Below are 13,272 nucleotides of genomic sequence, written 5' to 3'. Positions count from 1 at the left end.
ATTTCAAGGCTCTATCCTCTCTTTGGGATCTACTCCGTATTCTACCCCCGAAGGCCCTCCAGCATGATATCGGGTGTCTGGAAGTGGATATATATATCTGCGGTGCCATTCGATGTAATTTGAAACATAAGATCCTGTCATCCAATATATCAACGAGATGAAAGCTTGGGAATAGATCGAGTCTTACAACAGCTGTCCACTTTCATGAAACGTGGAATTATCCACTTAGAAACAAGGCTGATACTGAACGGACCACGACATACCGGAGCAGATCTAGACCATGACACATTCCAGCGGGCTAGACCCATGCTTCCAAATCCAGGACATGCTCACTCCGTGCATTCCATTATACAGATACCACTACCTAGGTAAAAGAAAACTCATGAAATCAACTCATCGGCCTTGTACAATGCCAGACTTTACACATCATAAACTGTCCTCACTTGGCCAGTTCGGGGAACCGCTTATTCAGCAAGGGGTCCCGCGCCCGAAGCAGGAGGCTTTTCCGCGTGAATGGCGGCCTCGACAATCGCATTTGGTTCTTGGTGTCTTGAACCTCCATTTCCCCCTCGAACTCGACATCGACATTTCAAGATCCTGACCGCCGCGTTTTCGGATCCCTGTCGACCCACCCCACACTCCCGCGGGCGCGCTCAATATTCGGTACATGACGTCTTTGTTGACACCCCCCGTTCCCCGGCACCCTTCGATCCAAGGCCAGACGATTAGATACCCAACCCCCAGTGACTCGGTGCCCGCTTCTTTGCGACTTCGCTCCAAGTCGCGCTCCTCGCGGAGTTCGCGCATCGGTGTATCCTCGTCACCGCTTGTGTGACCCCTGCGAAATCGACTGTTTCGAGAAGCCGACCCGTGATCGACCCCGGTGTATGGGGTAGAGAACAAGATGGCTCCAGGCGGCGGAGGTAATATTAAGGTCGTGGTGCGGGTGCGGCCTTTTAACAGTAGAGGTGAGTTGAACAGATCTGCGAGTACAGCACGGCCACTGACTGGATATCCCGCCAATTTTCAGAAATCGACCGCGGCGCAAAATGTATCGTGCAGATGAAAGATGCCCAGACGATACTTACCGCACCGCCGGGCGTGGATTCCCAATCGTCGCGAAAGGGTACCAAGGGTGAAGCTGGAGCGAAGGTTTTCGCCTTCGATCGTTCATACTGGTCATTTGACAAGAACGCAGAGAACTATGCAGGCCAGGATAACCTGTTCGATGACTTGGGTTCGCCGCTGTTGGACAATGCCTTTGGTGGATATAACAACTGTATCTTCGCGTACGGGCAGACTGGCTCAGGCAAATCGTACTCAATGATGGGATACGGCAAGGAGTACGGTGTGATCCCGCGGATTTGTCAGTCCATGTTCGAGCGTATCACCGGAATCCAACAAGACAAAAACCTCAATTGCACGGTCGAGGTGTCCTATCTCGAAATTTACAACGAACGCGTTCGCGACCTGCTCAATCCGTCAAATAAGGGCAATCTCAAAGTTCGTGAGCACCCGGCTACCGGTCCTTATGTGGAGGATCTGGCGAAATTGGTGGTTCGATCTTTCGACGAGATTGAAAATTTGATGGATGAGGGAAACAAGGCGAGAACGGTGGCGGCAACGAACATGAACGAAACTTCCAGTCGTTCCCACGCCGTGTTCACATTGACTCTCACTCAGAAGCGCCATGATACGGAGACCTCAATGGATACCGAGAAGGTTTCGAAGATCAGCTTGGTGGATTTGGCAGGTTCGGAGAGAGCCAACTCCACCGGTGCCACCGGTGCGCGTTTAAAAGAGGGTGCCGAGATTAACCGCTCCTTGTCGACGCTCGGTCGTGTCATCGCTGCTCTGGCTGATGTCTCGGCTGGCAAGAGTGCAGCTGGAAAGAAGAAGGCTGCATCCATGGTCCCATACCGTGATTCAGTACTCACGTGGCTGCTGAAGGATTCACTAGGAGGTAACTCCATGACCTCCATGATTGCTGCCATCTCTCCGGCAGACATAAACTTTGACGAGACACTGAGCACACTTCGGTATGCCGACTCTGCCAAGCGAATCAAGAACCACGCTGTCGTGAACGAGGACCCGAATGCTCGTATGATTCGTGAGCTCAAGGAGGAATTGGCACAACTGCGTTCGAAGCTCGGAGGTGGCGCAGGAGGTGCTGCTGGTGTCGCCGGTGCTGTGTCCGCAGAAGAATACTATCCACCCGATACACCTTTGGAACAGCAGATGGTCTCTATTACGCAAGCAGACGGCACCATCACCAAGGTCAGCAAAGCCGAGATTGTGGAACAGCTCAACCAAAGTGAGAAGCTTTACAAAGACCTGAATCAAACATGGGAGGAGAAGCTGCAAAACACAGAGCTCATTCACAAGGAGCGTGAAGCGGCTCTTGAAGAACTTGGCATCAACATCGAGAAGGGGTTCATCGGACTCAGCACTCCAAAGAAGATGCCTCACTTGGTCAACCTCAGTGATGACCCCCTGCTGGCGGAGTGTCTAGTCTACAACATCAAACCCGGGACTACGACTGTGGGACATATGGACCAAGGAAACAACGTTGAAATCCGACTGAATGGTTCCAAGATCCTTGAAAAGCACTGCACGTTCGAGAGCGTCGATAACATCGTGACGCTTGTTCCCACAGAAGGCGCTGCGGTGATGGTCAACGGCATGCGAATTGAGAAGCCTACACGACTCAGGAGTGGGTTTCGTATTATTCTTGGAGATTTCCACATCTTCCGATTCAACCACCCCCAAGAGGCCCGCGCCGAACGGGTGGAGCAAAGTTTATTGCGGCATTCCGTGACAACTAGCCAACTTGGTTCGCCAGCACCGAACAAAACCCATGACCGCAGTTTCAGTAAGACTGGGTCCGAGATCGATGGTGATTCGAGTAGAGCGGATTCTCCAATGCCGTCACAACGTGGCCGCGAATCAGATTGGTTCCTTGCCCGAAGGGAAGCCGCTAGTGCCATGCTAGGACCGGATCATATCTCAAATATGCCCGACGATGAACTTGATACACTCTTCGAGGATGTGCAGAAAGCTCGGGCAGTACGCCGCGGTCTTCCAGAGAATGAGGAAGACTCGGATTCGCTGAATTCATTCCCAGTGCGGGACAAGTATATGTCCAATGGGACTATCGACAATTTCTCTCTGGACACGGCGATCACGATACCCGGTACACCGCGTCAAAATGACGACGATGAAGGGACCAATGGTGTTTCTCTTAAATCGGTTCGCCAAGATATGCAGCGTCAACTGGATCGCCAAAAGGAGGAATATGTGGACAAGCTGAAGAATGCAGAGGCTGCCTCTAACCCAGATCCGAATGAGATTCAAACCGAGAAACAGCGCATGGAAGACGCGCTTCGCTCTGCTAAAGAGGAATTTGAGGAGCAATTGAAACAGCAAAAGGAAGACTTCGAGACCCAGATGCGTGACATGGGCAAGCCGATTCCACAGATTTACGAGAACGGCTTCGCCAAATTGAACGAGCGCGAACTTGAGATCGCGCAAGCTGTTTTCCAGCATTGGTCTCAGCGCAACTATGTCCGCATGGCCGAGAAGATTCTGCAACATGCGTCTCTTCTGAAGGAGGCACAGGTCATGAGCCAAATCATGGATAAAAATGTGGTCTTCCAATTTGCCATTGTGGACCATGGTCACAACATGGCTTCATCCTACGACCTTGTGCTGAACGGAATTTCGGGCGATGAGGACGTCGTGCTTGAAGAAGCCAAGAAACCTTGTGTCGCGGTCAGGGTCATCGATTACAAGCAGTCTGTGATCCATCTGTGGTCGATTGAGAAACTCCAGCGTCGCGTTCAGTCTATGCGCCAGCTGCATCAATACATCGATCGCCCCGACTACATCCAACACTTCAAACTCGAGAATCCCTTTTCGGAGCCCTGCTCGCCGCAGTATTCTCTGGTTGGAGACGCTGATATTCCATTGACCGCCGTCTTTGAAACCCGAGTGCAAGACTTCTCCGTCGAGATCACTTCGCCCTATACGCAGAGTGTTGTTGGAATCATCCGGTTATCCCTTGAGCCGTCTTCAGCCCAGGCACCTTCATCAACCTTGAAGTTCAATGTCGTCATGCGCGACATGGTCGGGTTTGCCGAATGGGAAGGAACTGATGTTCATGCACAACTCTTCGTACCCGGTATCTCCGAAGAAGGAGGTGCAACCACGACACAGATGATCAATGGCTTCGAGGAGAGTCCAGTCCGATTTGAAAGCGTACACAGCATGAGCCTTCCACTCTCGAGTCCCCGAACGGCTGCACTGAAGGTCTGCGTCTATGCTTGTGTGACATCCGTGCATATGGACAAACTTCTGAGCTGGGATGATATGCGCGACTCGGCAGAAATCACGCCCAAGAAACGCACTACACCCAGAATTGCAGAATCCGAGTTCTATTCGGAGGAAAGACACGACGTCTTTGCACGAATTCAGATACTGGAGCTTGCGGAGTCTGGCGAATATAGCCCCGTTGAGGTTGTTCAAAGCAGCCCTCTCGACGCTGGCACTTACCAACTCCACCAAGGTCTGCAGCGTCGTGTCTCGATCAATCTCACTTACAGCTCTACTGAAAGCCTCCCTTGGGATGATATCACCAATGCTCGCGTTGGCTCTGTCCGACTTCTTGATCCGTGGGGCAAGATTCCTGATCAAGATCTTCAAACTCCAGACGTCCCTCTTAAGCTTTCCCAAGAGCCGATGGTTAAGGACAATGCCGATGGAACCTCGAATGTCACAATCATGGGCCAGTGGGATTCCAGTTTGCACGGCTCCCTTCTCCTCGATAGAGTCACCGCGGATAAATACCGAGTGCAAGTGACGGTTCGGTGGGATCTTAAATCTTCTCGCCTCCAGACACCTGTCGTGTTTGAGGTCGATCAGACTCTCCAGATTCTTGGGCGCACCTATGTCCGCCAGCAGTCGATGTTCAAGCAGCTCTGGAGCTCAACCCGAGTCGTGCACTCGACAACTCGCATGTACTCGTTGGTTATTCGGCCGATCTCAGCCAAGCGAGCTGCTGATCTCTGGCGGATGAATACCCAGAACGACTATGTCAAAGGCGAGGAGCTCCTGACAGCTTGGGCTCCTCGTAAAGTGTCGCTGGTTCGAGACTACATCGCTGCCCGCAAACGCCGATACCGTGTGGCTGAGTTGCATGCCGCCCGTGGAGCTCTCAGCGCAGGTAGCCTGATGTCACCGTCCCCCAAAGGCAGTGGACGGTCGACGCCAATGCGCAATCATGAACTCAACGAACGCAAATCCAAACTTCTTCAGAAGTACGTTGACCTGTGGTCGACTAAAAAGGATCCAACCGAGGTTATCCTGGTCCGAAGCAACACCGACCCACCGGCAGACGGTGCCGCCAAAAATAAGTCCAACGGCACTGGCGGTGTGTTGGACAAAATGTCGCTCAAGCCTCGTTTTGTGGCTACCATTCAAACCCTTCCAAAGAACCCATCTGCACTGAAAACGGGGTACATGCTTACCCCCGACGACACCAACAACATTTGGGTCCGCCGGTTCGTGGAGCTCCGCCGGCCGTATCTCCACATCTATAACCCCGAGGGAGACGAGATCAACGCCATAAACCTGCGCAATTCCCGAGTGGACCACGCTCCCGACTTTGCTCGCCTGTTCGACGGGTCCGGCGCCGGAAATGACCGCTCTCTCTCTGCCAGAGGACGACCCAACATCTTCGCCGTCTACGGAACCCAGAACACATACCTCTTTGCCACGCGCACCGAGGCGCAGAAAGTGGAATGGATTCTCAAGATCGACGAGAGCTACTTCAGCAGTAACAGCGCAAGTGCGGTGGCCAGTGGCGATGAGCGGTGATCTATGGCGCCTTTATGTGAATGATGATATCTACGGGGCCTGGAGTCATTTCTTTTGTTTTTCTCCCCTTGTTTACTTTTACGATGTTGAGATACCCCCTGAATATATCAACTGGCTATGGCGCTCTCCATCCCATGTACATAGTTCGATATCGTTGGGACCTAGATTAGACTGTGCTCTTTGTGTTTGCGAAGGGTAGATCTATCCGTTTTAATACTTTGCAAATATTCACACTTCAAGTAATACTCCTCGATTTCTTACAGGGTCTGATTTTAGTGTGTTTCAGTCGGGTTGGCGGTGATATCTTCCAGATATCGACGAGTGACGTGACGCCGAGCCCGTTGCCGTGGAAACAATCAGCGCTGACAATATCGACCTCTACACCACCTTGTCAGCACAGAACCTCGCAAAATCAAATGGAACGAGGTATTCGAGCATAAACTACTCGATTTGACTGGGGAGAAGTGAGCTTCATTCCAGAAATCTTCTCGAAGCCAGAATGTTCGCCCAAAGACCCCCATTCCGCTTGCTGGCCACAGGTGCCGTCATCTCCCTCTTCGTCCTCTCATTCCTCTTCTTCACCAACCAATCGCGCGACTCGGCATCTCGTTACATTCTAAAGACTCATCGGCTGGCCCAATCGGAATGTCCGACATTTATTCCCCCGCAAAACGGTAGTGACACTTGGGAGTTTAGAGTCGAGCGGGATGGACAGAATCATGGGCTCTCGGATGAGCAGTGTCGCAGCGCATTTCCGAAGCTATTTATCGAGATTGATAAGTCTGCGAATTTGAGACGTGGGTCTCATGTTTCTTATGATGCTCTGAACTCGCGGAAGGTTGAGGATGGCATGGTGCGCGCGATTATCGATCGCGGCCAGGTGAGTTGATCAGAGTACCTGCTATCCATTTCCCGGCAACTAATTATATCCATCACAGCTCTACATCGTCGACTTTGGTGCAATGCCCGTCACCGCATCCCGTGCCCGCGCGACCCTCAACTCCCTCCAGCGCGCCCTATCAGCCTTCCCAGACCACCGCCTCCTGCCCAGTATCGAATTCATTTTCACAACAGAAGACTTCGCCCCCGACCCAACCGGCCAAGGCCCCATCTGGTCGTACTCCAAGCGCGACGGTGACGACTCCGTCTGGATTATGCCCGACTTCGGATACTGGGCCTGGCCTGAAGTGCAGATCGGGCCGTACCACGAAGTGCGTCGTCGCATTGCAGCTATCGACCAGGGCGAAGTCGCACCCGATGGGTCCTTCCTCCCGGGTATTGCGTTCGAGGATAAGAAGAAGCAGCTCGTTTGGCGGGGTAGTCTTGCTACGAACCCCGCTGTGCGTAGTAAACTGCTCAAGTCGGCTGTTGGGAAGAGCTGGGCTAGCGTGCGTGTTATTGATTGGGATGATGAGAACGATATTCGGTTTAATCTTCTTCCTATTGAAGATCATTGCCGATATATGTTCCTTGCTCATACTGAGGGACGCAGTTTCTCTGGTAGAGGGAAGTATCTCCTCAACTGCCGCTCTGTCTTCATCTCGCATCCGCTTGTGTGGAAAGAGGCTCACCATGCCGCGCTGGTATCGTCTGGGCCTGAAGCAAACTATATCGAGGTGGATCAGGAGTTTAAGGATTTGTCGCGCAAGATCGATTACTTGATCGATAACCCGCAAGTCGCGGAGCGTATTGCCGATAATGCGGTGCGCACTTTCCGGGATCGGTATCTTACTCCTGCTGCCGAGTCATGTTACTGGCGTCATTTAATTAGGCAGTATGCGTCGGTGTCTGACTTTGAGCCTGTTCTTTTCTCCGCGGGTCGTGATGGGAAGCAAAAGGCTAGGGGCGTGCCTTTCGAGACGTGGTTACTTATGCATTGATGATTTTCGTATTTTGTTGATGATGCATTTAGCGGTGTTTTCTGGCGTTAAAATACCAATTTCATACCTTTCATGTCTTGTATAGGGCTAATTCCATACTCTTTCTGGTGAATCAATTCTAGCCCTGCTGTTGCCGGTTTTTGCTCGAGCACGCACTAGAAAACGCTAAGGACAATTGAGCATGGTGAGACCACGGGCCACAAAATTGATCATCGTATAACCGCCCAGCTGATGCAACCCAGGAACTTTTGCGCTAAAGCCCCAGGGCTTTCTCCGGGGGGATCAGTCCTAGCCGAGCCCGATTAACGTTTACCTTGTAAGGGGAACGAGCCTACTATAAGCCTCATTTTCACGCCGGAGTCCGCCCTGGGTCCGTTTTAATACGCCACCCTGGGATGCTTTGTACGTTTCTATATACGCCCTGACTTCCCCCATTGCTCCAGAATCCATCCCCAGCTTTCTTTGACCTGCAGAAGTATTTCAGTCCTCGAGTTAACGAGCAATAACAACCATGCCTAGCATCACCACCAATGAAGGATACACCTTCAACAACTGGGGCCCGGTCACCGCCACTTTTACAGCCCCAGCAAGTTGCTCTACCATGAGCAACATTATGATCGGCAGTCGCGGTACCATTCCCTTCCTTATGTACGAGGAACAATGCTCGACTACCAGGAATTATGATTGTATCCCAACAGGTACCATCACGCCCACAACGACATACAATCCAAACCCCACGGAAATTTACCAGGAAGCATATTTCTCACCAGGACTGTACTGTCCAGCGGGATGGGCTACCGTCGGCGTTGCGGCCCGTAATGCCGACAGTTCCCTGAGCGTCGGGGGTATACTGACCAGTCAACTCGCGGAGGTGAATACAGGCCTTCCACATGTGCCGATATTTTTAAACCCAGCGACCCTGTTGGTCGAGCTTTTGGATCCGAAAGAGAGCGCTGTCATGTGCTGTCCACGGTGAGTCTGCGCAAGTTAACGAATCAGAGATTGTTTAGCTCACGTTGTTCCAGCGCCATGACGGCAGACATATATGTCGGATGCTATTCCACGGTCTCGAATTACAAGGTCACAAAACGCTGTGTAGACCAGATACCCGGCTTGGATATTGGGGAAGTAACCAAGACCCACACGTGGAATGGGACAGCCGTTACGGAATTATTGGTCACAATCACCGCTACCTATCCCATTTCGATTGTCGAGAAGACATTTTCCGTTGCCTCAGAAGCGTCTTCTCTCGTCGGTATTTCCGTTATGCCAATGATCACACTTGTGCATCATCAATCCGATGCCCAGGCTACCGGGAGAGCTGCGTCTACATCAAATGCGGCATCAAGAGTTGGATCGAGGTCAACTTGGAATGGATTGGGTGCTGTGCTTGGGATTTTTGCTGCCGCTGTGGCTTTGGGGGCCTCTATCATTCTTTGATGAGATGTTCTGGGTAAATACAAAGAGTCCAGAAATTTGGATATGAAATAATGTTCGATTCTCATTCTATCTTAATACTACACCACTGGGTTCCGAGCTAAATACACATCCACCTTTTCTAACGCACTGATCAAATCAATATGAAAGAAAGGCCGGCTGCCACCATCCGCAGAGCGCGGATTGTCGTTGCATGAGCCCTTCTCTGGTTCAACCCACTGCTGAGTTTTCTTGCATGGCACAGCGTCCTTACAAACCTCCACACCAGCCTCCACATCGTGGCGATGCCCACAGTTATGGATTTCTGAAACTACTTCCTCCTTGCCATCTATGACGGCCACGTTTTTGCAAGGGGAGGGAAACCCAAAGCCTGCTGCAGCGAGTGCGCGCTTGGTCCATCTGTTTCGGACGTGGGCAAAATGCCATTGTACCTCGAGTGGCGCCGCGCGAAGGTTTAGCTGATTGCGTACGTCAACTAAATTTTGGATGCTGGTCACATCGACGTTGTTGACTGCCGAGAAGTCCAATATGATGGCCCGTAGTAGAGGTAAATCTTCTTCACCACCATCCGCTCGTCTTTTCGGCTCGGGATCATTCCATGGGCGGCTGCCCTTGGTAACATATGCCTGTGCATTTGTCCGACGTGTGCTCTTGGAAATCGACTGCACCATTGCTTCTGTATAGTGACCGGCGTTGGGATAGTTGAAGCCTTCTGAGAACCGATAGATGAAGACCCCGTGCCGTGGATTCTCCGGCTTCATATCGGAATCGAATTCGTCTATTGGCAGAAATAGCGGTCGATTATTTTGCTTTTCACCAACCCAGGTCTGACTGAGGAAGTTGCCTGGAGCCTTTGCATAACGGAAGATTAAAACAACGATTGAAATGCAAACAGTGACGTATATACTGTTAGGGATCGTGTTCATGATGGCAACCACCAGACCGATGACGAAGATGACAGCATCCAGAGGCGAGACACGCCAGAACTGGTAAACAGTATTTGGTGCAACGATCAAATCGCCGACTGCATGGATAATCACACTCGCTAGCGTGGCGTGAGGAATATAGAAAATCACAGTCGTCAGTGCGTATATAGCCACCAAGACGACTATCGCAGTAGTAACACCGGCAAGAGGAGTACGCGACCCTGACTTGGACTGAATAGCTGAGCGAGAGAAGGAACCAGTGGCAGAGTATGCGCCAATGAATGGACCCAGAAGATTCGTAATGCCGATAGCAATGAACTCCTGGGACGGGTCGATGGTATAATTGTTGATCCGACCGAAAGATTTCGAAATTGCAATATGCTCCAGAAGCAAGACAATTACACATGCTGGGAGATTGTAGACATAAGCCTTGATAATGTCCGCCTTGAGGACAGGAACACCGGCGTGCTCGAATCCACGAGAGACTTGGCCGACAATTGCAAAGGCGGGGTCGTCACGTCTATGCGTATTGACTATAGCACTGATCATAGTGAAAAGTAGGATTATAAACACCGTGCGAAGGGCGGTAAGGAAAAAGAAGAGCTTTGCGCGACGTGGAAATTTCCGGACACAGAAATTGCATGCAGTGCGGATCAAGTACAGCGTCGCCAAGGCCGAAACCCCCATAGCAGCATCGTATTTCTTTGCGGATGGGACGTTTTTCAACGTGTTGATAATTGTTTGATAGGCCGGACCACGATTATCAAACTCGGCTGTTTCTCCTAGCAGCGTTTTCACCTGCCCGGAGCAGATGGTGATAGCTGATCCTGTCATGAAAGCCGCGATCGATGGAAGCGGAATAAAGTCAACAATAAATCCCATTCGTGCCAAGCCCATAAACGTGACGATACTGCCACAGATGATAGTGATTGACATGGCGATCTGCGGGGCGGGAATGCCGGGGTAGATACGCTGCACCTCTGGGATGACAGATCCGAGTACCGTAGACATGATCGCAACAGGCTGCTCCGTATATTAGTACATAAAATCAAGATGAAATCGCTCAAAACTCACGCCGATAGTAATGTCCTTGGACGTTGCAAAGAGCCAATAAACAACTCCACCCATGAAAGAAGTGTACAGTCCGTATTGTACAGGAAGCCCAGCCAGCTTAGCATAGCCCATACCTTGTGGAATCACGACAGCACCAACAGTAGCACCTGTTTTCGTTAGTGCTTGAAAGATTGGGATACTTTGTAGGGTTAAATACCTGCAATCAGGTCACCGATAAGCCATTGCACGTTATAGTGTTTGATCCAATTCATGAAAGGGAACATTCTGATCAAGTGGTGGAAAAATTGTCGCCATGTAGGGACAACATCATTCAGCCAGTCCAATACCGTTGGATCTGCTTCATGGCGAGACTCGGAGGGTTTGTCCAGTGGATCGATGTGATCTTTCAAACCAAGCATTTTCTTGACAGGTGCCATAGTGATGTGCAAAAGCCAAGAAACTTAACCTGAAAGATCAGCAGTATTCGTCAGCTCTGAGGGCGATCTCAGGTTAAATATCGACAAATGTCGACATCCCTAGAAAAAGGCGAAGAAACACTAGTCTGAAAGGATAAAAGGTTCCACGATAATTTCAGGCATGTCTACTACCATACCTGCTAGAGAGTTAGGGGGAGTTCCGCTTTGTTTTAATGTGGAATGTGGAATTTGCCGCAGTGGTGTCCCAACTGCCCCCCGAGTCCCTGAATAGCATGCCAATCAGTTCCTGATTCAGGAGCCCGTGCCACACAGGCCTCTTATTAGGCCTGGACGTATCTCTGCAAAGGAATGGGAAGGTGCCTCGGCTTGGGTTGCACTCATCCAGACCACATTTCGAGATCGGAATGCGGGATAATGAGGGATTTCGAACACTTTCTCAAGAACGTCATTTAAGCCTCATATTAGCCGACACTCCCTGCATAGGCAGTTGAAAGGGCTTTTATATTCAAACAGCTCGTCTTGTCTGCATACCATTGACACTTCCCGCAGGCCATTAACGCATTGAGGTGTTCCATGCTTGCATGTGTTTAATTGACTCATCAACAAGGGCTGACCCCTAGACTTTAGAAACACCGAAATGACATAAGGGGGGAAACAAGGAGAGCATCGGAGAGATAAAAGAGGAGCAAAGGTGACTATCTACACAAAGGTGGTCATCTGATCATACTAACGGCCTCGCCTATCAGGCCAGCCAGCTCGGGAGATCAGCCCCTAAGGTCAATTCACTAACTACTGTTGACCAGCCTCCCAGTATTCCGTTATCACCACTTCCCGCTTTGTTTCTGTCATCCTCGGTTGAGGCTTGCAGGTGGAAAGGATCGATTCATCATGACTCGCAGTGCTGTTCGCCCCCTTTCCCGGCACCTTTTCGCAAGGGCTTCGCAGACCCGCCAACACCATCGCATCATCACGGATTCCACCACCCGCGACATAACAGGCTAATTTGTCTCTAATAATCTCACCGGAATTAATGGGCACCCTGGAGATGCCTATTTAAATATCGAACCATCCGTTGGGCAGGCTCTCCCCAACATACATCAATTTCTGTGGCGGGAACACAGGACCGATTTAAACTTACGTTCTCCGATCATACACAACCCTTTGGCTTCGGTGAGCTTTTTCCTCTACGCGTATACAGGTCATGTATTAACCAGAGACGAGATACATGCTACAATATTCTCGACTCCACAACGCAAACCAACTCCCTCGCTAGTCGAAACCCAATTCAAGTCCTGCGAGCGGGTTCTTATGGGAAATGTGCATGAGCTTGTTCTAGATGGGAATTGATAATGGTAAAATCTCAATTATTGCTTCCAGAAATTGACCTGATCGCTAATACCTATGACAGCAGAATTTGTCAAACACCTCAGCGTTTCTGACAAGAGACTGAAGTCTGTCCTCGATAAATTATATACCGAGATAGCGGATGAAGCCGAGTATACGGTTTGACAGCTCACTTTCATTTCCCCTTCATTTTCCAGCCCTCAACCATGTGCGCACGAAGTAACGGCGTAGGCTTACGTTTTTTTTATATTCAACTTCCTTAGGAAAATGTCCCTCGGAGTGTCAAGAAACAACACCATCTTAGGATATTTAGACATGATA

The 13,272-nt window shown here is 50.6% G+C and overlaps 4 protein-coding genes across 4 annotated transcripts; 3 read left to right on the top strand and 1 right to left on the bottom strand.

The window, feature by feature from the left end:
- Positions 1-904: 904 nt before the first annotated feature.
- N7498_000132 (kinesin-3 motor protein uncA) lies at positions 905-5,874 on the top strand (the record flags this gene model as incomplete). The annotated part of the gene is made up of 2 exons (XM_058447195.1): positions 905-968; positions 1,031-5,874. The coding sequence occupies 2 exons, from the start codon at positions 905-907 to the stop codon at positions 5,872-5,874; spliced, it is 4,908 nt and encodes a 1,635-aa protein (XP_058312606.1).
- A 499-nt stretch (positions 5,875-6,373) lies between these two features.
- Positions 6,374-7,754, top strand: N7498_000131 (uncharacterized protein; the record flags this gene model as incomplete). Its single annotated transcript, XM_058447194.1, has 2 exons — positions 6,374-6,754; positions 6,813-7,754. The coding sequence occupies 2 exons, from the start codon at positions 6,374-6,376 to the stop codon at positions 7,752-7,754; spliced, it is 1,323 nt and encodes a 440-aa protein (XP_058312605.1).
- Positions 7,755-8,265: 511 nt separating this feature from the next.
- On the top strand, positions 8,266-9,194 carry N7498_000130 (uncharacterized protein; the record flags this gene model as incomplete). Its single annotated transcript, XM_058447193.1, has 2 exons — positions 8,266-8,726; positions 8,780-9,194. The coding sequence occupies 2 exons, from the start codon at positions 8,266-8,268 to the stop codon at positions 9,192-9,194; spliced, it is 876 nt and encodes a 291-aa protein (XP_058312604.1).
- Positions 9,195-9,271: 77 nt separating this feature from the next.
- N7498_000129 (SLC26/SulP family anion transporter) lies at positions 9,272-11,607 on the bottom strand (the record flags this gene model as incomplete). Its single annotated transcript, XM_058447192.1, has 3 exons — positions 9,272-11,140; positions 11,192-11,337; positions 11,388-11,607. The coding sequence occupies 3 exons, from the start codon at positions 11,605-11,607 to the stop codon at positions 9,272-9,274; spliced, it is 2,235 nt and encodes a 744-aa protein (XP_058312603.1).
- Between the last annotated feature and the right edge of the window lie 1,665 nt (positions 11,608-13,272).

The sequence above is a fragment of the Penicillium cinerascens genome (assembly GCF_028974065.1).
Source record: "Penicillium cinerascens strain IBT 15544 chromosome Unknown contig_16_segment0_segment0, whole genome shotgun sequence".
Taxonomy (NCBI): Eukaryota; Fungi; Ascomycota; class Eurotiomycetes; order Eurotiales; family Aspergillaceae; genus Penicillium; species Penicillium cinerascens.
The sequence above is the reverse complement of the archived record's forward strand: the minus strand, read 5'-3'. Positions and strand labels throughout refer to the sequence as shown.